Raw genomic sequence first — 26,619 nt, forward strand, 5'->3', positions numbered from 1 at the left:
CAAAGGTAGAATTTTCTAACCACTGGGTTCACACGACCCATTACCACATCTTGCTCCAACCTTGAGCATACAAAGGATCTTAACCTATCCATAATTACTTCGAACGAAGAGTTCATCATAAATTACACAAACTTTATTCTTGCAGTTCTCCGATTGCCATAGCTTGTTAAAGTTCCACCTAGTCACTCATGTACCTAAGGGTTTCTCTCCGGCACCCTAAGTACAATGTAACCACAACGCCGTCGGAGTTGAACATTACGCTTGCAGGTATGAAAGAGGTACCTAACATTGCGTCACATAGACTCCACTATCAACATTCATCGAGGCCAAAAGCTCAACCTCGAGGGTTCCATTCATCCGATGTCACCTATCACAACACTACAGTGACCTTAAGTCATCCGTACCCGACGAAACTCATGTTTCATCAATTACGACACAAAAGCGACTACGCACGACCAAAACAACACAAAAGCCCATTTCCATGGCTTGGTAAAATCTTTCGCCCAACACTAAGGAATGCTTGGAAGCACCAAGTCTTATGCCCTTCGCCCGTCAATCCGACCATCATCATAGGGTAATTCCATAAGGAACGCTACCCCTCATCACACTACGCATTAACACAAAATGCATTAAACAAAATCATAAGTACATTTCAAAAGAAATATTGAAAACTACCTGAACATCGTCGTCAGGTTCTCATGCATCACCAACTAGTTCCGGACACGCCGAATTTTGGTGTCCCTCCTTTCGACAATTAAAACATGTAACCTTGTTAGACTTCGCATTCGTACATTCGCGCGACAAATGACCCCGTTGTCCGCAATTATAACACGTGGGTATAAAACCACCGGTACCACTCTTCTTCACGCTTTTGAAACCGTCGGAAACACTCTTACTCTTTTTGTTCGAAAACATCGTAGTTTCGGACTTTCGCTTACTAACATCGGAACCACTCTTCTTCAGGACAAGCGTCTCAAAACCCTTCACCATGTCAAATAGTTCGTCAAAATTTTTCACCGCGATCCTACTAATCTTCTTTTGGTAGTGGTCATTTAAAGTTCGGTAAAAGTCTTCCTTCAACATATAATCATTCCAGACATACTCCGGGAAAAAATGGGTCTTCGATAAGAAAACGGATTTGAGAGTGTTTAAATCCATTGACCCTTGTCTCAAAACACGCAACTCGTCTTTAAACTTAGAAAGATCGACCGAAGTTCGGTATTCCTTGAAAAATTCTGCTTTGAACTCGTCCCATGCGAACTCCATACATTGTTCCTCACCATAGAGTTGAATTATCGCATCCCACCACAACTTGGCGTCACCTCTTAGCATACTACTACCATACCTCGTCTTCTTATCGAGAGGGCACTCACTAGTACGAAAGGCCCCCTCCATATCAGAGATCCATCGAGCACTCTTGAGTGGGTCTCGTTCGCCCTCAAAAGTGGGAGGTTGAGCATCCTTGAAGTTTTTGTAGTAGAAGTCTTGCCTTCCTATATTATCTTCGTGAAGAACAATCTTCACTTGTTCCTTGACTAGATTGACTACTTCCTCGTTAATCGAATTCTAGGAACATCTTCCTAACGTCCTCTAGAAGAGCCGCACGATGCCTTTGTATAATGGCCTCAACCTTGGCCGTGAACTCGGAGTCCTCGCCTTGATCATCATTATCATGTCCGTTCCTCGTCTTCATTCTAAGAAATGAGCTCGGTTAGGAACGCAACACAAGTGAATTACATACACCGCCACTAAACATACTCACTATCATATAAATACGCCACCGTTCGCACATCCCATCTAGTTCAATACTTGTTGTACATCACTTACTTGACTTGGCTTGCAACCATAATAATGGTCGCGAAGCATTATTACGCTCACACGCCATGCCGAGCTCATGAATACAACAACCATCTCGCTAGATGCTCAACACAAAACAACATGATTAGTAACAACACAATCAATACTTAGCTAGTTCACATATTCTCTAAGGCACTAACTAAAAACCCGAACCGACCCGTAATCCTACAAGTCCAACATAATAGCACACACAAAAAGTCTAAGTGTAGGTGCCTATCTCAAGTCACCTAAATTCCTTAGACCAAGCTCTGATACCACTTGTAACGACCCAACCCGTTATCCAACCGAAAACGCGAAATAAATTTTTTTTTTATTAAGTAAGGGTGCGTGACGCGTAGCCCCATTTGTGCGCGTCGCGCACAAGCCAAATCAGGTTCTGTTCGAATTTTTCTTTTTTCGTTTAATGATCTCCCATTTCCAGTCACTTTTTGACTAAACGCTTTTCACAACATTTTATAATATGTAAAACTAACACGTTTCAATAATAAAACAAGTTTTACGACACCGGGCCCACATCGGCCATTTTACGACTTTCGTACAAAATACAAGTTTTCAACTACATGAGTTTAAGTTCTAAACACAACTACGAGCATGATGTTTGAGGATAAACTACCCAATCCTAAGTCGAAACCAAAAGTAATTCAAGCAAGCATCAAAAGGGGAAATCATCTAATCCCGAGCATACCCTTGCCACGTCCGCCTCCGAACCTAAAAATGTAAACAACGAGAGGGTAAGCTAATGCTTAGTGAATGCAATACTTATACGCATACATACATAATTCAATTACTTGCATTCACCTACACAAATAACACACGTCATTAGCAATTCATAAAATCATAAAATCAAGCGTACAACAAGCCAACATCAATAGCATATAGATCTCGTCAATAATAAATGCTAAATATATATACGTGCAAACCACCCGTTATTCAAGATCATGAGGGAATAATCCCCCCTTGAAAGAGCCATGATGTTCACAACATCTATTAGTACCAAATTCCAATTCCATGAGTGGTATCGTCAACATCGAACTTAAAACCCACTCATCACGCTTAATGTGGTATCGTCAACACCGAACTTTAAACCCACATATGAGGTATCGTCACATCGAACTTTAACCCTTCATCGCTATCCAATACAAATATGATGTGGTATCATCAACAACGAACTTTAAACCCACACATGAGGTATCGTCAACATCGAACTTTAAGCCCTCATCACGCATCACTACAATAGTGGTATGTCATCGTCAACATCGAACTTTAAATCCATACATGAGGTATCGTCAACACCGAACTGTAAGCCCTCATCCCCAAAACAACACAAACAAGGATATGGTATCGTCAACAACGAACTTTAAGCCCATATCACGAGAGGATGGTAAATACTTACCATTCTCCAACAAGTGGCCGACGAGGAGTGTATCCTAACGGATGACACTCGCCACATAACACAAGTCAAACGTGGTCAACAAAGAGTCAATCCTTCCGGATATCACTCACCACGCGTCCCAATCCCAAAGTGGCCCACAAGAGAGTGTATTCTACCGAATAACGCTTTCCACTTCGCACGCAAGCAACCAAATTATATATATAAACGTATAAGTATTCCACTCACCTCGGTTACTTGAAGAGCCAATCCCGCTTGAGCTCCTAATCATCCAAAAGTAAATCACCTAAGAGATTCACAACAAATAATCTTTACACCTAAGCTTATACTCAAATCACCATAAGTGCAATTTCGACCATTTACACATGCACTAACTTTGACTAAGTCAAAACTCACCCGAAAACCCCCATAATCACAATCGACTAGTGATTATGTTTCAACAACTCATTTTACTCAAGGTTTCATCTTCAAAACATATTACTTGCATCAATTTACACAAAACCCATTTTGACCTAATCTCAAGTCAAAACACCCATTTGCAAGCTTACACAATTAATCACTTATAACCTAAGTTAACTAGTGATATTAACACCCGAACATGATTATCAACTAATCAATTTCATCATCCAACCCAAAACCCACCAACAATGGTTATCAACACCATTTACTAGCTCAATCACCCAATTATCCACTAGTGAGTTTACTCAAGAACACCCAAATCAAAAACCCCAATTATGAACACTAATCAAACTATGAAAACTCGGAGTTAGAACTTACCAACACTACCACAACGTAGCTAGGAGCGAGATGAACAACTTTAACACTCGAGCTTTTGATCGATTCAAGCTCCTTCTTCTCCAAATCTCCAAATCTCTCTTTAGAATCTCTCTATCTCTCTATAGATGAAATGGGAGTGTTTGTGGATTTGAAAGTGATCCAAAACTAGATCCAATTCTGGTATTAAGGCTACAGATCCGTCCTCAAGTGAAATGACCAAAATTCCCTTCATTTAACTCTAATTAAAAGAAAACAGAAAACTGCCATCAGACAAGGTGCGCGGCGCGCACAAGCTCAAACTCAGTCTGTCAGTTTTGATTTAATCTAATGTGATTATTAAACATTTATGTATACATGTACACTTGGGTTTAGGGTCTTACAGTGGGGTATTTTGCTTCTCGGATTATGCCAGCTTGGAGTAGTTGTTCAACCTCTTTGCAAGCAGCCTCATATCTCTCGTTGGCGAGGTTTCTTTTCTTCTGATGTATCAGCTCTAGGTTCTTGTATTCGTTGAGCTTATGCTCTGTGGAGAAGGTCGTTCCATCGATACTGAGCGTTCGAGGGATGCCGATCATATCTTCGTATTCCCAAGCGAAGATATCAATATTGGCCTGTAGTAATTTGCGAAGCTTTTTTTTCATTTCCGTAGGTAATGAACCTCCGATAGTTACTTCTTGCTCAGGAGATGGAGATTTTCTCTTCACTCAAACCTTCCTCTCTAGTTTCAAGGATACATTCCCCCGGCCTTTCCTTCGTTTCCCTGATAGCCATGATTACCTTTTCTCGATCATAGGTTGAAGCTATGGTACCAATTCCTTCGGGCGTATAGAACTTTACTAATTGGTGTATAGTAGATGCAATTATTCCCATCTTCATCATGGCTACTCTCCCTAGCAGAATGTTATGCTGTGAGGTGGACCGGACTACTACAAAGTCAAGTGTTTCGGTCCTGGACAATGGTGGTTCTCCAATGGTGAAATCGAGGTCTATCTCTCCGATAGGCCATCATCTTTCCCCGAAGAATCCGACTAGAGGTACTCTTGGTGGACTTAGGTGGGCTTTAATGGCAGGTCTAAGCTGATCGAAGCAATGCTCATACATGATATCACATGCACTGCCGCCATCCAAGTAAACTCGATGTACTTCTATCTCGAAGATTCGTCCGTTGATTGTAACAGGTTTATCGGAGGGAGTGATGGTATTGAGTGCTGAGAAGGAGATCTCTTCCCAGTCTATCACTCCGCTTTTTCTTCCCCTCTTGTAGGTCCTTAGTTTCTCGACGGCGAAGCATTCTGCGACCGTCAGTATGGCGTTGTCTGCATTTGGTTTCTTTTCTTAGGGCTTAGGTTCTTGCTTTGGCATCTTCGGGTTTCGTATGCCCTTTACTAGATGCGTTAATTTTCCAGATCTGACTGTCTCCTCTATGGCCTGCCTCAACTGTATGCAGTCGTCCGTTTCGTGCCCGAAGTCATTATGAAAGTCACAAAATTTGCTTGTATCTCTCATCTTTCCTTTGCTATTCAGCTTCGGTGGAGCTTTAAAGGCTTGGGCAGCCCTTTGGATAGCTAGGATTTCTTTAGGTGACTTTATCAACGTTCCAAAGATCCCGGGGGTGTTTTCCCTTCTGTAAGGGGAGAACTTGTTCCGCTCGTTCCTTCTTCCGGACTTTTCTTCACGGTGACTTGCCTTTTCTTTCCGCTTAAAACCCTGAGATTCTTCGTATACGAAGCTATTGGCGGTGTCTTTAGCATCTAACCAAACGTACGCTTTGTCTATCAACGCTTCGTAAGTGTCGAGGAGATCTCGGCTAAGATGCTCCACCAACGCTCGGGTCCTATAGCCGTATAAGAGTCCCGAGATTCTTTGTAACTCGGGGAGTCCGAGGATCTGTTGGGTTTCATTCGCATACCGGATGAGAAAAGCTCTCGAAGCTTCGTTTTCCTTCTGCTTGATATTGTGGGCAGCAACATGATTCTTCTTGTGTTTCTTTTGCTGGCTGGACTTTGACCTGAAGAGTCATTTAAGGTCCTCGAAACTCGAGATGGAATCCTTTGCTAAAGAGTCGAACCAGATCCTTGCATCACTTTTGAGCATGTATGAGAACGCATGGCATGCTACGGCCGTATCCCACTTTGACATTCGAGCCGCACCTTCGAAGATATTTATAAAATCATCAGGGTCATCTTTTCCCTCGTAATATCCCAGGTGGGAAGGTATCTTGATCCCGACAGGTAGCGGGTGGTTTTGTATCGAAGATACAAAAGGAGTTTTCCGAGTCTTCCAGAATTGGTCTAAGCATCCGCCAACGTTTCCATTAGCTTCGTGGTGAAGGTTGTTCGCTACGGGGGCGCCTCCGGCATACACATTTTGATAGGGTAAACTAACCACAGATTACCTCCATTTCATATTTGCGACCCCATAGGCAACGAAGCGTTTTGATGAGTCACCACGGGAATAACTCATGTGGCTGGTAGGACCGTGCTGGTGTTAGGCATGTTTTGCAGAACAACAGGAAACGGACTCCCAAAGGTATATTGCTGCGTAACTGGCCCTCCAGAGTTGCTCAACGGGACACTAGTGGTGATCATTGAATGAGCCAGTTGCGAAGGCATCGGCTGAAGAGTGATGTTCGGAGGGATTGCCAGTTGTAAGATCTGGGGCTGGCTGGTAAGAGGGAGACTTCTTGCTGGCCTCGCCTCCATTTCTATTTCTTCGTCAACATCCTCGCTATCATACGTGAGGGTTCACCGACTGTGCAATTGCCCCTCTTCTTGTAACTTTTTGATAACGGTGCGTATGTTATCATAGTTGTTGAGTATGAAAGTTTTGTCGATTAACGGCGGTGGTCTAGAATCACTTCGATCTGTGGTTATTGGCATAGCAGGAGTGATAGGCGTCTGTGTCCTGGTTTCATGCTGGTCTACCTCAGATGGTAAAGACAAACTGGGTGGTGGGTGATCAGATTCTGCCATGATCTTGTGTTTTTCTTGAACAAAGTGAATATTGAAGTGGAGTCCCACGGATGGCGCCAATTGTTTGTACAATTATTGGCAACCCTTGTTGACGAAACAAGGATATTGAGGTCTGATCACTGAATGGGTAATATAACAGGATATGATAATGAATGTATGCTTGTTGGTGATTCCCCGAAGGTAGTACGAAGGTATCGTACTTTACGCCACCAAGATACGAAGGTAACTTATTGAGAGTATTGCATGTGAATAATTATGACTTAGAGTGAATGCCTTCTCCAGAGATCATGTTCTCCTTTTTATAGGGTTAGGCAATAGCTCTATCACCAGCTTTCTAGGTAAATTCAGTCTTCGAGGCGATCTATGATGAGACAAAGGGGACTTTCCCTTCGGCCGACTGCAACTCCTGCTGGCTCAAGAAAGCTACCCTGCAACATTCCTCTTTTATCATTTGGATGTTAGTGGAAGCGAGTTTGGTCAACCCGCTTACTTCTCTCCTTCAGTCTAGGTAATCTTGTGACTTTAGGAGAAGTCCTTGTCCATTGGTAACCGTGATCTCTTCGTCACCACGTTCCTTCGTTACTATTGCTTCGTATAACGGAAGTGGTTTCGTACCAACTCTGAATATTGGGATTCTACTTTGGTAGCATTCTTCTTTTATCATTTGAGCGCCTTTATTTGGGTTTGAGGATATCCCACCCTCGATTTGTATTTGACATATGTGTTCTTGTGATCCATTCATATGTCATCTATCCTCGTTAGGCGCGATATCTCCGTTAGCTTAGCTTCGTTTATCTTGACGGGGGGATACACTATCAGGAGCCAAAGAAGGTCTTGTCATTGGATAAGGCTGACTCGATTCACACGTCTAACATCGACAACATCATGTTGGGAAAGGTGAAGGAGATTGACTCGTTATATACTGTTTCGTGTATATGTGTTGATTGTTGAAGAAGGTTTTGACATTGTTAAGATTCACTATATCAGTGGATTTTGGATTTTTGGCATTGGTTAGAATTCAAGAATAAGGAGATTTGTGATGCCTTCAAATGTTCGACAAATGTTATAAGGTTGTTCTCGACTCTTCTGACAATTATATCATTGATGAACGAATTGTTTGGGTGGATATTAGTGGTTTACCTCTATGTGCTTGGGGGACCAACGCTTTTAACATAGTTGTGTTGACAGTTGGTAAGTTTCTTTTTTTCGAGAAAGATTGTTCGTTACCGATGAGTATTCGTAGAGTTTGTACCGCTAGTGATTCTCATAATCACATATCATTCAATGAAGTATTCGATATCAATGGAGTGTAACATCTGCATTGAGGAAGTGGAGATTTGGAATGCCCAATTAGAACGACTGTCCTACTCTTTGAATGAATCTAAGGACTCGATACTGTTGATGATAACAAACCGGTTGAGTACGAGGAGGAACAAGATTCGAACCCTTTGGCAGATTTTGTTGGGATTAATTTGATGAATCCAGTAATAATGATGGAGATACTAAATCTGTTAATATTGGTTCAAAGAAACTGAAAGAAACAGGTAGTTCTAGTATTCCTTTTCCTCCAGGTTTTGTTCCTACGATGGATGTTGATACGAAGGCCGATAGGGAGAAGTGTCATTCGGTCTTTTAATCGGTTTGTCTGGTGGTTCTAAAGATGAAGAGGTAGAAAAATTGGTTGTTGTGGGATCCAAGTTGGGTTATGACATTAGCGGGTGCAGTTTGGATGGAGTGGTGAAAGGGGTCAATGAAATTTTGGTTATCAAATGAAGATCAAGTCTCTTAATATCTGCGGGTCAAAGAAATTCAAGAAGAAAAATTGGATCAAAGAGGTTTGTACTCATAATAGTGTGTTATTTTTGGGTATTCAAGAGTCTAAGATGACACATCTTAATATTTTTTTGTTAAGGTCGATATGGGGTTATCAAAATTTTGACTATGCGGTAAGTTTAGCAAGAGGTCGGTCTGGTGGTTTGATATCTCTTTGGGACCCAATGGCTTTTTCTCGTGAACAAATTTGGTGTGATGATTTTTTTACTGTTGTCAAAGGTAAATGAAATAGGGAGAACTGGTGGTGTATGTGATGAATGTGTACGCTCCTCAGGTCGTTAACGAGAACATTACTTCGTGGTATAAGATTCTCCAAATTATGACTTCTCATGTTAGTGATTACATCATGTTTGGTGATTTTAATGTCGTAAGGGTAGATGAGGAGAGATTCGGGTCGGAGTTCATTCAAGTAGATGCTACGAATTTTAATGATTTCATCAACGATTCGTCTTTGGTTGAGATTGCTTTAGGTGGTAATTGGTATACGTGGAGAAATAAACTCGATAACAAGATGATTAAACTTGATTGTTTCTTCGTCTTTAATAACATCTTAGATTCGGTAGATCATCTTAAAGGAGTCGATCTTCCTATGGGACGATCAGATCATGCTCCTTTGTTACTCTTTAAAGACAAGGTTGATTTTGGCGCTATTCCTTTTAAGTTTTTCTAGTCTTGGTTATCTCGCCTTGGTTTTGATTTATTGGTCAACGATGCTTGGGGCAGTTTTGTTCCAGAAGGTAACGACGCCTCAATTTCGGTCAAACTGAAATTCCTTAAAGCAAAGATTAAAATGTGGAACGGAGAGGTGTTAGCCTATGATGCTTCCAGGCTGCAACAAATATTGTTATGGATTGTCGAGCTTGATACTATGATTGATGATGGTACGACTACTGACTCACATTTACAGGAACGAGTTAGTCAATTAAAGGAAGGTGATGAGTTAAATGATACAAAATCTCAAGATCTTTTAGAAAAAGTGCAGATTAAATGGGACATCGAAGGAGATGAGAATTCTAAGTATTTCACGTTTCTTTGAAGCGCAGAAGAGCGCAACAAGCGATTCAGGGGGTTATGGTTAATGGAGTTTGGATAAGGGATCCTTTGGCTATCAAAGATCATTTTTTTGATTATTACGAAAGGAAATTTGATAAGATTGATCAGGAGATTAAGTTTGGTGACATCTCTCATGATAAGCTATGTCTTTGGATAATGCAGATTATATTGAACGAGATGTTACTGATGACGAGATTAAAAATGCAATATGGGATTGTGGGAGCTCTAAAGCACCGGGACCAGATGGGGGTTCTCTTTTTTGTTCATTAAAACTTATTGGGAGTTACTAAAATCGGATGTCTTCTTTTCAGTTCAAAAGTTTTTTGTTTTGGCATCCCTACCTTCAGGATCAAATTCGGCTTTTATTTCTCTTATTCTAAAGATTAGTTACCCGATTATTATTAGTGATTTTAGACCTATAAAGCTGATTTGAGTGGTTTATAAATTATCGCCGAAATATTGACTAATTGCTTGGCTGGTATTATTAGTAAGTTGATAAGTCTAGTTTAGTCCGCATTTATCTCTGGTCGACAGATTTTGGACGGGCCACTAATACTCAGTGAGGTGATTTCGTGGTTCAATAAGAGAAGTCAACAAATGCTATTTAAGGTTGACTTCGAAAAAGCTTATGATTTTGTAAGCTGGGAGTATTTGAATTTCAAGTGACCGTCTTTGGGTTTTGGTAGCAAATGGTGTGGTTGAATAAACATGTGTTTAAATTCAGCAAGGACTTCGGTTCTTATTATGGAAGCTCGAAAAAAGAGTTATGGATTAAAGGGGGTCTTAGACTGAATGGAAGGATTGCATGTGGCATTTAAAAAAGCGGTCGAGTCTAATCTTATTCATGGCATATATATCGGCGGTAAACTTACGTTATCTCATCTCATCTATGCGGACGATGTTATTATTTTGTCTAGATGGCTCATTCAAGATTTGGAGAATATTTTGCGAGTTTTAAAAGTGTTCTTTTTGGTTTCGGGTTTAAAAATTAACATAGCAAAATCTAACTTATTTGGTGTAGGTGTTTCTAGTGTTTAAGTGGAGTCTTTTGCATCGGTACAAGGTTCCAAGCTGGTTCTTTCCCCACGATGTACCTTGGAGTTATGATTGGCGCCAATACGAAATTGACGAATAATTGGAAAAATCTTGTTAATAAATTTCATTCTACACTCTCCTCGTGGAAAGCTAATATGCTCTCAATTGAAGGTAGATTAACTTTGGTCAGGTCGGTGTTGGGAAGTCTCGCTATTTATCCCTTATATCTTTTTAAGTGCACGAAAATCGTCATTAAGTTACTTGAATCGCTTCGGCACAATTTTTTTGGGGTGGTAACGGTGATAAAAGAGAATTTTCATGGGTTAAGTGGGACTGTGTTTTATCGTCTCATGATAAAGGTGGTCTTAAAATCGGGAGTATTAAAACGTTTACCTTTGCACTTATCCATAAATGGAGATAGAGATATCATAATCCGACAGACTCTCTTTGGTTGCAAGTGATCAGAAATGTTCATGGTTTCGTTTTTGAATCTTCAAAACATAATGGGATTTGGCATGAAATAGTGAAGACATGCACTTCATCGACTACTGTAGGTCTCACTCCACCAGATGCTACGCAGTTGGTTGTGGGAAATGGCCGTAAAGTTCGTTTTTGACTCGACCATTGGATTGGAAATAATACTTTGGTGACCCGATATAATTGTTTTTTCCATTTAGAATCGAACAAAGAGGTTCTTGTTACGGACAACTTTGTTAACGATGAGTGGAAGTAGGAATGGTGTCGTGATGATATATGTAGCAAGAATGGTTCTCAACTCGGTTCGTTAGTCTCGGAATTACAGAGCCTGCAACTTCGGGGCATACCTGATTGTGGTGGTAGTTCATAGACTCGAACAAAACTTTTTCAATGCACTCGTCTCGTATTAACATTGATAAAATGTTGTTACCGTCCATTGGCCCAGGTACTATTTGGATTAAAGCTTTACCATGAAAATTAGACATTTTCTTTTGGCGCTTTCGTGTGGATAGATTACCACAACAGGATAAATTTGGCGACTAAAGGTATTGATATTGCATCTGTTGTTTGCCCCGTTTGTATCAAGGAGGTGTAGATTTGGAACATGTCTTTTTCGAGTGTGCCCATGCTTTGGATTTGTGGAGGATGCTTCGGTTTGTTAAATTGTAACATGCCAATTTTCAATGCTTGGAGTGATTTTGATTCTTGGTTCACTACTTGGTCATCGAGTTCCGATTCGAAAATGAATGTATTGGTTTCACTGATCACTCTTTAATGGACGTTTTGGCGTTACCTTAACTGCGTGGTCGTTAACGACACTCCAGTTAGTAGGATTATTTTATTTGATGAGATTAGATTGTATTCTTTTGATTTGGTAAAAACAGAAGCAAAATGGTTTCTAATTAAAACTCGTGATTTCTTAGCCCTTTTTAATTTCCCAGCTCCTTACTATTTTATTAAACAAAATTTTGTCGTTAAAAACAAAAAAATTCTTCTTCAAAGTCATTTTCAAAATCGTGTTCTAATTTACATGTTGATGAAGCTTTAAACCTTTAATGTGTTATAATTTGTCTTCTTTAACTCCATCTTCTTGGATAAGCATATAAACATACGCCAACTACAAGTGACAAATTCGCAATAGAATTGATAATGAAGTTAGAAAGATTAATAAAGATTGTAAAACAAAAGTTATAAACAAAAGTTATAAAAACAATTAGAAATGTTAAATCTGTATATGTATTAAATAAAAAAAACGCTAGAAGGAGGGCTTGAACCTTTAGAAAGATTAATAAAGATTGTAAAACAAAAGTTATAAACAAAAGTTATAAAAACAATTAGAAATGTTAAATCTGTATATGTATTAAATAAAAAAAACGCTAGAAGGAGGGCTTGAACCTCCGACCTTGTGGTTAACAGCCACACGCTCTAACCAAATGAGCTATTCCAGCTTAGTTACCGTTTAAGTGGTTAATAATTTTATAACTTAATCTGGAAGGCTAAAAAGGCATTTGACTTGATGTAATGTGACTACATTATATTAAATGGTGAAAATGACTCACAAGTTAAGTTATATGAGAAATGATGGCAAAATATATATATATATATATATATATATATATATATATTGGAAAATGAATTATTTTTATTCTGAAATAGGAAAAGATTGTCTACATCCTACGTCTTTCATACTTCAATTTTGTGAGATTTGATTTTATTGTTGTTGTTATGTGTCAAACATTGTCAATAGATAAATACATTTTATTCCTATTAAATCAAATATGTGACCAAGTTTTATATTTAATTTATTTATAGTTTATTTTTATTATTTATAGATATTATATATAATATATAATATAATTATAATTATAACAAATAATGATACTTCCAAAATGTTTGTGTTTCTACTCAGTTGTCAGAATTATGTTAAAATGGTACATAAAAAGTATTACTTGGTATTTGTTAAAATATATATAAAGTGTTATTTGTGATTTAGGGTTTAAGGAAGTGTTGAATTACTAAAATATCTTTAAAGTTATTGCTTATACTTTTTATGTTTCAGATAGAGAAATAATTATAAAAATAAGAATAATGCCATAATGTTTATGTTTCTAATGAGTTGTCACAATTTTATAAAAATGGTACATAAAGGATATTACTCGGTATTTGCTAAAATAGATACATAGTGTTATTTGTGATTTACGGTTTTAAAACTGAAGATGAAAACATGTTTCGTGTTAATGAGAAGATGAAGATCTTTTGTCTCTCGTTATTTATAATTCAAAGTTTCAAAAGACAAGATGAAAACGTGATTGGTGTTAACAAAGAGATAGAGATGATCAAAGAGTCGGGTGAAATAGTGGTGAAGAGTAGGTGAAGAAAGTGGTTGGAGTGGAAGAAATATGTGATTGTACTGGAAGGGCATTTTTGTAACTTCAACCACCTGAGTAGGATATGATTGGTTACTAATATTAAGAAAATGTAAGAATTGAAAAGAAGTGATATGAAAATGGCGAACAAATGAAATTGTAACTTAATTTTTACCTTTAGAGTATATAGACGATTTTTGCAGTAAAATAACCGAAAGCTTTATAGTCTACAACAAATGTTACTTACGAGATGATATAATTTGAAAATAGTACTCCGTATAAAATATATTTCATCCGTCTCAATTTAATTATCGTTAAATAAAAAATACACCGTTTTTAAAAAAATGACCGTCACGTGTATCTTTTATTAATTTTCAGTTCTACACCCTATTTTTTGATTATTATTTTTTTTAACGCCAAATTTTCGCATCGAATACTCTCATTTGCGAATCACACACGCAAGGTAGGAAACTTCAAGGATTGACCCGGGTTGCTTGGCAACTAATTGAGGATAAATTCTGGAGGAAACCCCCCTATCGGAATTGAACCCGGGTTGCTTGACAACTAATCGCGAATCCCCCTTACTAAAGCTTGAAAACCACTCAAGCAATACCTCGATGGTCATTATTTTTTGATTAAGTTAATAACCTTACATAATAATTTTAAGGGTTAAAACCACAATTTGGCTATATATTTTCTCAGATGTCCCGATGTCGCCCATATACCCATTTGCGTCCCACTGTCATCAACAAACTTTCAAAAAATGTACCAATGTTAATATTTCGTTGGTTACCTGCTAAACCGATAAAGTTAATTATTAAATATTTTTTTTCATTTATATGTCCCGATGTCGCCCATATACTTTCACTTGTGTTCTGATGTCACCCATATACTTTCGGTATCTGTTCCGATGTATCACCGACGTGTCATGACTATCTAAAAGGCTAGAAGCCACGTCATCAATTGTTTTCGTTACAGGGAAAAAAAATATTAGACGGCAATGGTACATTTTTTGAAAATTTATAATGACAGTGGAACGCAAATGAATATATGAAAGATATCAGGACACATTTGAGAAAGTATATACCAAATTTTAATTCTGTGCTTTTAACCCATAATAACAATCAATCAATTGATGATGTGAGTTTTTTTATTTCTTGTCCTCTAAATTACAATAGTTGGGAAGTTGGATGTGTTTAGCGTGTGTTATGTGGAGGTGTAAGCAAACGATGCCTCCTCTTTCCTTCTCTTTTTCCCCAAATCACATTATTATTATTATTATTCCATTTTAATAAACAATTATACGCAAATTAACCTCAATTTTCATCACATAAATTACTTTTTCGCAATCAATTCTCTTCCAATTGATCTGTTCATTACGTTAATTAATTCTTTTTTCTATTTGACCTAATTTTGTAAGCTCACTCTTCATGGCGGTCGGTGGTGGCTGACGTGGACTTCCGGTTCATCTCGATTAACCAATTCGCCGGTTCTTCAATGAGGCGTTAATTGGATTCCGTACAATTGTTTGATTTTCGTTAGTTTTTTTGTGAATTAGGGTTTATAATTTCGTAGACCTAATGGAGCCTCGAGTGGCTAATAAGTTTCGATTAGGGCGTAAGATCGGCAGTGGTTCATTTGGAGAGATCTACTTAGGTTTGTATGTTAATTATAGTTATTGTTAATTATCTTAACTTAATTATTAGCTTTGATTAGGATGTTGATTGACTTAATGAGTTTGTATCTGATGATTGTTGTGAACTTGGTTTGTTGCAGGTACTAATATCCAGACGAATGAAGAAGTTGCTATCAAGCTGGTGAGTAAAAAGATTGCATCTTGTTATGTTTTGTAGAATGAATTGCTGCATATTTGATTAAATTTGATTGCTTTATCTATATTATTTTATCTTTATATTTTATATTTATATTTATCGAGTTTGTTACTTAGGACTGGCTCACTGAACTTTATGTGTAAGGTGTCTGAATGTGTATTTTAAGTGATAATTTAAGATATAAACAAATACATAGAGTAGTAAGTTGAGCATTTGGCAAAGTGCGGTGATGAACTGATGAGTAATATATAGATGTATTAAGGGTTGGATGATCATATATAGGAATATAAGAATTTTCGATTCATAAAAATGTAAACTAACGTAAATATTACTCACTTTAGTCAACTGGTGACACGATTGTCAACCTTCCAAGTCTATTCTTGTTTAGACGTGCACAACTGTTGGGATCTATGAATCAGCATCGAATATGGTACTTTCGAGGATAGGTGCGTTCTACGTTGTACATTTGTGGTTTGGTGGTTTTCCGGGTTAAGATATCATTTAACTTGGTTAAATTTGACAACTTGTCAAGTCAAAAACTTTAAAGTATGATAATTGGATTTACTGTTATTTTATGTTTTTTTACTAATGAAAACATCCAAAAAGGAGTTCATTGTTGGTTTTATACCCGTTACACGGTGTGGAAAGTTACAAATGTTGAATTTCAGATATAAGATGATATGTGATTGAATGAGTATTTTGGAACAGCTTTTCAGCGTATCTGAAATGTTAAGGCTTTAAGGGTAGATATGATTTTAGTGCGCAGTAATGACTAATGAATATAGAATTCTTAGAGAAATATGTGAAGCCCAATTTTAACTTTGCTTGTTCTCTTATCAGTTATGACCCGTTAGCCTTTGTCAGCTGTTTTGGCAATGCAAATTATTCAGTTCTTTTGTTGGAAGATAATTGAATAATATATAATAGATGTCTTTGGTAAAACATATGATAGCTCTCTTCAAAAGGGTGTTTATTCTAATGTTGGAAGACTTGAAGAGAAATCTGTAAAATTATTTAGGTTCTAACTACCCTTCGTTTTTCAAATGAAACGTTCTGAGAAGCTTTAATTATGTATCAGGGTTACATAATAACTGTTAGCGGTCTCTTTAGTCGAGCTAAAAAGCATTGACCGGATCTAAATACCCGGGCACCTATTAAGTGAATTAGTACTCTGTTACCAATATATATATCTTTAGAGTTTGCATCAAAATTATGTGCTCTTGTGAAAACCCACACATATGCATTTGTTTTGTTTTATTTATGATTTTGGTTTGTTACCTCTTCCGATATCTGATATGGATGCTACGAATCTTGATCAAAAAGTTATGTAGTTATTACAGTATTAATATTGCTGATTAAAAGTTATTACGAGATTAAGTTTAGATGCTAGGAATTGGAATTGTAAAAAACTTCCGTAAGAAACAAACTAATAAATTTTGGGCCGTGTGAGTAGCAGGGAGGGCGAAAATAATTGGACTGTAACATTTTGTTTTTGTGCCACGTGGACTATTTGTAGTGTTGCTTATTGTAATAATATAATGTATAATTTAAGTACTTGCTTTATTGCTATCTTGTTGAGATTCTTAAATTCTCTCCGACCTTGCAATTAATTTTTTTGGGTTTTTTCTTATTCAGGAAAATATCAAAACGAAACATCCACAATTGTTATATGAATCAAAACTATACAAGATACTTCAAGGAGGAAGTAAGCATCCTTTTAAAACTCGCGTTCCTTTTTTTCAATAAAGATAAGTTGGAGGTGGTGATATTTACCTTTTCGTTTATGAACACAGCGATTTGGGTTCTTGTTTGTTCGTAGCAGAAATTGCTATAAGTACGAATCTGATGAGTTTAAAGCCACCTAACATGTATTTCTAATACCTAAAGTGTCTTAATTTCCTAAATAGTTCCATTTTTAACATAATAAAAACTAGAGTAGCATTGTTACTATATTAATTTTGTTATCATATGTATCACATTTATTATTTTTATCAAACGGACCAACAAGATAAACCCACCCATTTTGCCACACCTATGATAAGTTGATAACGTGTTGGTTGTTCTTACTGCTTCTTCTGTCTTACAATTATTAGCTGGAATTCCAAATGTGAGATGGTATGGCGTTGAAGGAGACTACAATGTTCTTGTGATGGATTTATTGGGACCGAGCCTTGAAGATTTGTTTAACTTTTGTAGTAGGAAGTTGTCTTTGAAAACGGTTCTTATGCTTGCTGATCAGATGGTACGCTTTTGTCACGGCACGTTCATTTTCTACACAACTATATGTTTTCTTATTTAACCTTTTATTGTGTTTATATTTGTTGCAGATCAATCGTGTTGAATTTATTCACTGTAAATCATTTTTACATCGGGACATTAAGCCAGATAACTTTCTTATGGGTTTAGGGAGACGTGCTAATCAGGTCTCATTTTTTTTTTTTTTTTTTATTCTCTTCTTTTTTTATTGAATATATCTGAATCTTTGATCTTCATACATGGCCGTTCATCCTTATGTTTCAAATTATAGGTCTACGCTATTGACTTTGGGCTAGCAAAGAAATATAGGGACCCTTCAACTCATCAGCACATTCCTTATAGGTAAGTGGAAGTGTCGATTTTGACCCCTAAAAGTGGATTGGCTTAGGCTATAATTTATCTATAATGGGCCAAATGTGTGAAGTTTATCAACCGGACAAATAATGATATCAGTTGAAACTTGAACCGAACTGTAATCTTAAGGCAAACCTCATAAATTGCTTTATAAATAAAATCTAGATCATTATTTAGTAGTTTCCTATAATTGGATATGATACATTGATTTATAGTACTACAATATTAAAACATGGCAAAAAAGTGCTTTCAGGTCACCTAACTTGTCCATTTCAAGATAAATTTTTCTGCCACATCACCCAACATTTATTCCGTATCCTAAAAGATGCGACATGTGCTCATTTATGTGGGACACATGAATCACAACTTAGTTTATTTTCCAAAAATACACATGAATTCATAAATGTTTGATCGTGATTGATGTTGTAGTAATAATAAAATATAGGGCAATCATTTAGTCCCGAAACAATGGAAAAATTTGAGTGTTAAGTATAATGATAATGAATATAATTATAAAATCATGCTAAATTTATACACTTTTTAATGGGGAAAGTATGCTTTTGCCAGAAGTTATTTTTAGTCAAATTGATGAAATATAAAAGTTAGCTATGAAGAGAACAAGCTGAAAGTCACCCGAAGTTTTATTGTATAACCTCCAAAAACCGTTTTATATATACATGTTTTGATTTCTTTATAATAATATATGAGGCATCAATCCTGTATATTAACTTGTTGATCCTTTACCATACTTGCTCGCCGTATCACCTTTAGCAATTGCCATTTGTTTATTCTTAGCACAAGATATCATGCATATTTTTGCTTGTTATATGTCTATGAAATGCAGAGAAAACAAGAACTTAACGGGGACTGCTCGGTACGCTAGCATGAATACTCACCTTGGAATTGGTAAGCTTATCGTGCTTAAAAATCTACAAGCATTTAAATAAAATTAAGTATTGCTCTTATATGTTGATACCTTTGTTTTTCAGAACAAAGCAGAAGGGATGACTTGGAATCACTTGGATATGTTCTCATGTACTTCTTGCGAGGAAGGTAAGTACTTGTCGCAAAGTTCTTAGTATATTTTTTTGGCCAAATAGCAACATATAGCAATACATTCTCGCATTATTTTTAAATTGGTCAGTAACCATCCAAATTTTTAAATCATTAATGAAAATTTTTCTTTGTTAATAAGCTGTTAAAAATGAACCCAACTTTTGTTAACAGGTAGAAAATTAATATGCGGAATTATTAAAAATAATGTTGTTTTAGTAATGATTTCCAGAGTGTGGTGAATTAATTAGAAGTTAACTTAATGTATGATGTTTTTTTTATAAGGAAGTAATTAGATTTATAATATGGTTAATTTTGTCTGTATGGTTTGTACATTGCAGTCTTCCGTGGCAGGGACTGAAAGCGGGGAACAAGAAACAAAAGTATGAAAAAATTAGTGAGAAGAAGGTTTCCACCTCTATTGAGGTAACGTTTTTATTTTTATTTTTTATTATTAATGGCTTGAGGGGTTTGTTTTGTCAAACGGGTAAAGAAAATAAGCTTAAATGGAACCTATTTAAATGTGTTTATGTGTACTCTTTCAGTCTTTATGCCGTGGCTATCCTACAGAGTTCGCATCGTACTTCCATTATTGCCGTTCATTAAGATTCGATGATAAACCGGATTATGCTTATTTGAAAAGAATCTTCCGTGATCTTTTTATCCGTGAAGGTGCGAGTACTACCCTACTTTTTGTGTATTGCCAGTGGTTAAAGATAATCTTGTTAACTTTGTAAATTTAAAACTTCTATCAAATTACATTTTATCGAGAGTGTTCAATTATCAGTTAAATATAGAAAACCGCTCCCCAAAAGGATTAAATATAGCACACTTTTGAAGCAAAGTTGATGTTGCTAAAGAACTGTGACGGTTACTAGTAGGAAAGAAATAAAATGTTGAAACTAGACGGGAGCGGTTTTATCATGCTTACATAACATAGGGCCAACTTGGGCTGGCTAAAAAATCTAGTTAAATAGCGAATCGGTGGAAGATATTAAAGGCCAAGTCACCCAAAGCATTTTAATCATTTTTTTAGCACAATAGTCTTCTGAATGATTTGTTTATCGAATATAGATCATCTTGAAAATAGTTTCAATATCATGCTCACTATGTCTACTATTTGCGTTCCGCCTAACCTATCAATTTTCCCATTTAATCTTACATAAAAAAATTTTTTTTTTGCATTTACGGGGGCCAATCTAATAAAAAATTTATGCATGTAGCACAAATGGAATATATGGTCTCTTGTACATTGTACTAATTGTTTTTTCTGTAATGATTGGTTCAGGTTTTCAATTTGATTACATCTTTGATTGGACTATTCTCAAGTATCAGCAATCTCAGCTTGCTAATCCTCCATCGCGCGGTCTTGTAAGTTTCTCTACTAATAACGCCATTATTGATGAAGTGACGTATTATTAAATAACTGAATTTTTTCTTTTCAAAAGAAATTAATAAATTAATAAATAACATAACACCTTCTTGTCAGGGTACTGGTGCTGGTACAAGCTCTGGTATACCTCCTGTGGCTGCCAATCTGAATCGGCTATCAGGCAAGCCTTATCAACGATATTCATTCATATATTTAAGTTTTTGAATTACATCTAATATGTTACATGTTTAGTTACTCTGAGGGTTATAAATGTCATTTTATAGGTGGTGAAGATGTTAAGACTTCTGGTTGGTCTTCTACAAATCCCTCTCGCCCTAGGAATGCCGGGATGCCGTTCAATTCCGGGAGCTTTTCTAAACAGAAAAATCCCGCATCTAGTGATCCATCCATGAGTCGAGATGTATGTATCTTTTTTACAATCAACTTGTCGTTGAATAGCATCATATTAATGTGAAACATGTGACCCCTATCATGATAGAATCAGAGGTGGTAGGTTGGGTAACGGGCCAATACGGGGCACAGGTTTAAATGGGTTGGTTGCCCTGCAAACGCTTTTTGTCTGTGCATAAATTATGATCAAAAAACACCATTATTATTTTAAGGTTGAAAAAATCGCTGCTTGGGAATGGCTCAGTTGGGACTATTTAGCGAGTACTTAGCAAACCGGGGAGTACTAGGATGTTGACTAAGTTTGACTTTGACCGATTTTGACCAATTTTACTGATTTTCTGAGTGATCCCGATTTTTGGCCGAGTTTTGACCGGGTCTGACTGAGTTTGACCAAGTTTGACCGAATACTTGCCGAGTACTCTCAGGGCTGCAAAATCCGAGTACCTGCCAAGTAATTCCGAGTTCTGCAACACTGATTACATTAATTGTGCACTTGAACTACTGACAAGAAAATGAAGCCCTAAGATGAACTGAAACTTTCGACCAACTTTTTTTTGTTCTTTTGTTAATATACTCATTAGTCGGTGGTACACTCTGATTTTGACTTGTATTCGTGCAGTTATCAAGTTCTCATATTTTACAATCAAGTGGATCTTCAAGGCGACCTGTTGTCTCTAGCAGCCGAGATCCACTGTCAACAGGTGGTGAACCCGAATCATCATCATACAGGCGCACTACAGAGGCAAGTCCGGGTGGTCTTCGTAGGGTCACAAGTACTGGTCAAAGGAGCTCACCTGTTGTATCCTCAGATCAGAAACGTACTAGTAAAAATGCGTCCCCAACTAACATAAAGAACTTCGAATCAACTCTCAAGGGTATCGAGGGTCTGCATTTTTAAAAACCAGGTTTGCCTCATTTGCTGAGCCATGGCTCCAAGACCATGTAAATTTGATTTTCAAAAGTAAAACCATTTGGATACAAAATGTGTTGTCTCGGCTAGTGCGATAATGAAAGAGGTCTTGGGGAGATAAACCATTCAGAAACTGTTTTCGTTCATGAAAACCAAGATATGTGTTTCGATACCCGTGTTTTTGTGGATACTGAGATGCTAATGCTATGTTGTGGATATTTATATTTACTTTGTGCTATGGTTGGTTATCAACCATTGTATGATTTTTATTGATTGTTCATTGTACTCATGTTGTTTGTGCTTTTCCATGTGTTCTTGCTGCAAATTATTAAACATCATAATATAGTAACTAGATCTATTATAAAACTCATCACTGTATACTGTTGCTGAGGTTAATCTTTTGTTGATGAATAGGGATGTCAATGGATCGGATATGGATTGGGTGATGCTATATCCACGTCCATATCCATTTAATTTTTGCTCATACATATCCATTTAATTTCAGTTCATCCGTCCATATCCATATCTGATGGATTAAGCGGGTTAATGGATTTCGTTGGATATCAAATGAAATATTAATTTAACAACGATTTTATCCATTTAATACAGATTATGACAAATGTAAATATTTAATTTTTATGTTTTTGATTTGTTACACATGTTTTGATTGTAATTTGTTGCCGATTGTGAATTTAATTGAGGAAAATAAGTTATAATATAAGTAAATATACGTCGAAACTAATCTAAATATGTAACTTTGAATATTGTTAGTAACAATTTAATAATTGTGACTATCACAAACCTTATTTTCATTAATAGTTTAAGAATTTTGTAGGTCATATGTAAATGTATATCGATATGTAGATGTATATGCATATATTTTAGTATGTATATGTATATATAGATGTATTTCGGGTGATAATGAATATATCCATGGATGATAAATTGTCATCCATATTCGATCCACGAAATATTTAGATCATCCATATTCATATCCATATCCGTTAATCGTCCATTTACATCATCCATATCCATTATAAATGGATCGGATCGAGTGGATGTCTATGGATGAAACATCTATTGCCATCCCTAATGATGATACATTCAGGGGTGTTCGAATTCGCATGTTAAAAATTGATTATGCGTTTTTGACAATTATAATCTAATCATCATTTGTAGCAAGACATGTTTTACAGTATTGAGTATTGTTTGTAATGAAGTTTGTTTAATAACGCAATAATATAGTAATCTACTTTTTAGGTCGTTGAAAAATCAAATTATCTAATACTGTAAAATTAAAAATCTCAAAACAGACTATTTTTTAGAAATTCTAATTTGGGGAGGTTTTCTTAGAGGTATTTGGAGAAAGTATACGTGGAAAATAAAAAATCAATTGTTAAAGTATGGAAGTTACTTTTTCATTTTCATGTTTTGGTTGAATCGTAATTAACTAATTTTTATGTCTTTCGAAATGCTATTAAATGATTATTTACGATATGAAAACGTAATAATCAAAAGATCACCTCCAAACTCAAACGCAAACACCACATTAGTTTCTTATATATGGGTGAACATACATTTTTAATAAGAAAAAAAATGTTTAAAAACTAAGCAAGCAATATGAAGATAGAAATTATATAAACCAGTTTTCCTTGAAGCCTTCAACAATGTGAAGTCCATGATTTTTCAATGGCTACAAGCCTACAACTAAATCTTATGTGTTGATGAAAAAAGCCCAGCCTAATCAAATAAACCATTTTTGTAGTGATCTTATTTTCAAAAAATAACCATTGAATCTAAAGCAAATGCAATTACCAATTATCATTTTTGATAACGCCTAAGTTATGATCTAACTTGATAAACAATATTATCATATGATCACCTGATTCACCTCATACATACTTGTTCATACCACCATTAAAGATTAAAGATCTTTGTAATGATAAAATAAAAATACAAATACTCACAAAATAAGCTTAATAGTATTGTACAAGATCACATATTCTTGAAAGAAATTGATGTATTCACTAATTCACCTATAACCATAAAGAAGTTGAGTATAAGTATGTTTAATCCATCCAAAACTCTTCTTAAAAGACCCCTTCATTTTGCTCTCAACAGAGTAAACTTTGTAGCCAGCAACCCTCTTCTTCCTTTGCACTTCAGGGTCACTCAAGTTCCAAATCTTCGAACTCGAATTAGGTTTCTTCATTTCACGATTTGTAGTTGTGGTAAAACTCCTTAAATTCTTCATGTTGGTTGGAAATACCACATCGTTGTTCTTCATATCCATCGTTCCATTATCTCGACACGATTGAGATCTATATTTCTCCATGATCTGTCTGTTTATATATCTAGTTATGTGTAAGAGTAATACAAAAATGATCAAAAGCTTGTTACTAGTATATATTGGGAAGGAAATATGAAGGATGACAAATGTGAAGGAATCTATATAGGGTTTTTAAAGACGATATTTTAGTAACTCGAGTAGGAATGGGATATTTAAGAATCGGTAAACACAAACATTAATATTAAAGTTTTGAAGAGTCAATTAGGGTGGATTTTGATGATTTGTGTAATTGGTTAAAAGAATGTGGCCTTTGGCTTTATGTTTTTGGCTTTATTGGAGTGCAAAAGGTTTATGATGAGTCGGTTGTTGTGCTTTGAATTCAACTTAAAGTTGCATGACAGCATAGTTGTGTTAAATTTACAGTTGTTGACCCAATAATCGGCTCAATTTATACAAACGTGATTATTATATTATTGTCATCAATAATTAATAATAATCATTATTATCATTATCATTATTATTTACTTGGAAATGATTCGCGCACACTAATTTTTGATCTATGTATACTTTTGTCTCATAAATTTACAGTTATGCCCTTAAATAGTTGAACTTATATTATTATTACTAGAAATGACCCGTGGAATCACGAGTTTGTTTAAAAGAAACAATTTAATGATATGTTTTAGGTATTAAGTGAATGTAAATGGTAAAGTCATTTAGTTTAATGACCCGTGAAACTACGGATTCCGACTAAGAAACTTGTCGTTGTTTTTACAAATATATTAATGTACTTAACTTGATCAAAATAAATGAACTACATTCATTCTCCCACCACTCTTTTCCAATTTTCATCACAATTATTATTTTCTTTATCATAAAAGCCTACATTACAACCTTTTATTGAGATATATATTTCGCAAACATATATAACGTAATTAATCCCGTAGAAAGAACTCATATTTAAATAATATAATAATATTTATAGAAATTATGGATAATAATAATAATTATTATTATTATAATTATAATAATAAATAGTAATAATAAAGTATGGTTAAAAATTGAGTATTCATATATTGAACAATAATTCTCTGTAATCTGTAATAACAAATGTCTATTGAATTTTTTTTTAAAAATTAAATTATTATATAAATGTTCTCCAATATGCTTTAAGGTTTGTACATGTATTCATGTTATGTTTTGTAAAAGATTGTACAATTTATTTTAAAGTTTGTAAATATGGTCATGCGAGACATAATGCTTCAAATATTGTACATATAGTCATGAGAGTGTTTTACCATAAGGTTGTACAAAATGCTTCAAATATTGTACATATGGTTATGAGTGTATTTTATTATAAGGTTGTACATAATGTTTCATATATTATACAATTAATATGTTAATATTATTTAACATATATAAAACAAATAATAAACAATCACACATATTTTAAATCATATAACTAAACAATCAGTTTAAAATTGAAAATACAATTGAATAGCCGGATAGAGTTGCAATTTTATTATAAGGTTGTACATAATGCTTCATATATTATACAATTAACATGTTAATATTATTTAACATATATAAAACAAATAATAAACAATCATACATATTTTAAATCATATAACTAAACAATCAGTTTAAAATTAAAAATATAATTGAATAGTCGGATAGAGTTGCAATTCTAGATAACATCTAAAAGTTCTAATGTTATCCGTAGAAACAAAATCAACTTGTTTGTATGGACCGAATACACAAATTTTTTTTTGAATAATGTAATAAATCTTTTTTTTTAATTGTAATTAAATTGTTTAATGACATCATACAGATGTCCTTTAATTTTTTCTTTTTTCTTTTCCATTTTTTTAACAAAAGAAATAGCTTATTTATGATGTCATCAAATTAGAAATTTAATAGATACTATAGATTATTATAAATGAAATTAAGAGTAAAATAAGTAATTAAGTGTATATGGATCAAAAAGTGGTATGTGAGAATCACCTCACTATTCTTTTAAAGATTAGGATCCTCTCCAAATCCTCCAGTAACATGATAATCAAGTTTTATTTTTATTTTTTTTATTTTTTTTTTGTAAAATGAATGACTGATAAATAAAATTAGTGACATTTAAATGTCACTAATTTGTATCCATAATCTTACCTTATAATATCACAAAAAAAAAATATGATTTTGAAACTATCAATCAAAAAAGGTGGACGAATTTATTGTTATGATCACAAAAAGTGGGCGTTGATATAACTTAATCCGTGACAAAGTATGATATAAGTTGCGCAAAAGTGGGCGTTTATCTCGATATTATTGTTTTTTTTTTACGGTTAAAATATATTAAAACCAAAGATCTATTCTAGCAAGAAACT

General features: G+C 35.2%; 2 protein-coding genes and 1 non-coding gene across 3 annotated transcripts; 1 reads left to right on the plus strand and 2 right to left on the minus strand.

The window, feature by feature from the left end:
- Window positions 1-12,768: 12,768 nt before the first annotated feature.
- TRNAN-GUU (transfer RNA asparagine (anticodon GUU)) lies at window positions 12,769-12,842 on the minus strand. The gene has a single exon. It is a non-coding gene; the product is annotated as a tRNA-Asn (tRNA).
- A 2,219-nt stretch (window positions 12,843-15,061) lies between these two features.
- Window positions 15,062-22,235, plus strand: LOC139871619 (casein kinase 1-like protein 2). The gene is made up of 14 exons (XM_071859338.1): window positions 15,062-15,416; window positions 15,537-15,577; window positions 17,228-17,297; window positions 17,686-17,834; window positions 17,920-18,015; window positions 18,120-18,190; window positions 19,047-19,108; window positions 19,192-19,255; window positions 19,597-19,681; window positions 19,801-19,927; window positions 20,544-20,626; window positions 20,745-20,808; window positions 20,912-21,048; window positions 21,658-22,235. The coding sequence occupies exons 1-14, from the start codon at window positions 15,341-15,343 to the stop codon at window positions 21,934-21,936; spliced, it is 1,404 nt and encodes a 467-aa protein (XP_071715439.1). The 5' UTR covers window positions 15,062-15,340; the 3' UTR covers window positions 21,937-22,235.
- Window positions 22,236-23,980: 1,745 nt separating this feature from the next.
- LOC139871287 (uncharacterized) lies at window positions 23,981-24,283 on the minus strand. The gene has a single exon (XM_071859016.1). It carries the CDS (start codon window positions 24,281-24,283, stop codon window positions 23,981-23,983), a length of 303 nt encoding a protein of 100 aa, XP_071715117.1.
- Window positions 24,284-26,619: the final 2,336 nt, after the last annotated feature.

The sequence above is a fragment of the Rutidosis leptorrhynchoides genome, chromosome 10, assembly GCF_046630445.1.
Source record: "Rutidosis leptorrhynchoides isolate AG116_Rl617_1_P2 chromosome 10, CSIRO_AGI_Rlap_v1, whole genome shotgun sequence".
NCBI lineage: Eukaryota > Viridiplantae > Streptophyta > Magnoliopsida > Asterales > Asteraceae > Rutidosis > Rutidosis leptorrhynchoides.

What these genes read in the sequence shown, in the direction of transcription:
- LOC139871287 (XM_071859016.1), bottom strand. Translation starts at nt 24,283, where the DNA reads ATGGAGAAATATAGATCTCAATCGTGTCGAGATAATGGAACGATGGAT.
- LOC139871619 (XM_071859338.1), top strand. Translation starts at nt 15,341, where the DNA reads ATGGAGCCTCGAGTGGCTAATAAGTTTCGATTAGGGCGTAAGATCGGC. An exon ending in TTATGCTTGCTGATCAGATG is followed by an intron (nt 17,835 to 17,919) that starts GTACGCTTTTGT and finishes TATTTGTTGCAG; the next exon opens with ATCAATCGTGTTGAATTTAT. An exon ending in ATCCTCCATCGCGCGGTCTT is followed by an intron (nt 20,627 to 20,744) that starts GTAAGTTTCTCT and finishes CCTTCTTGTCAG; the next exon opens with GGTACTGGTGCTGGTACAAG.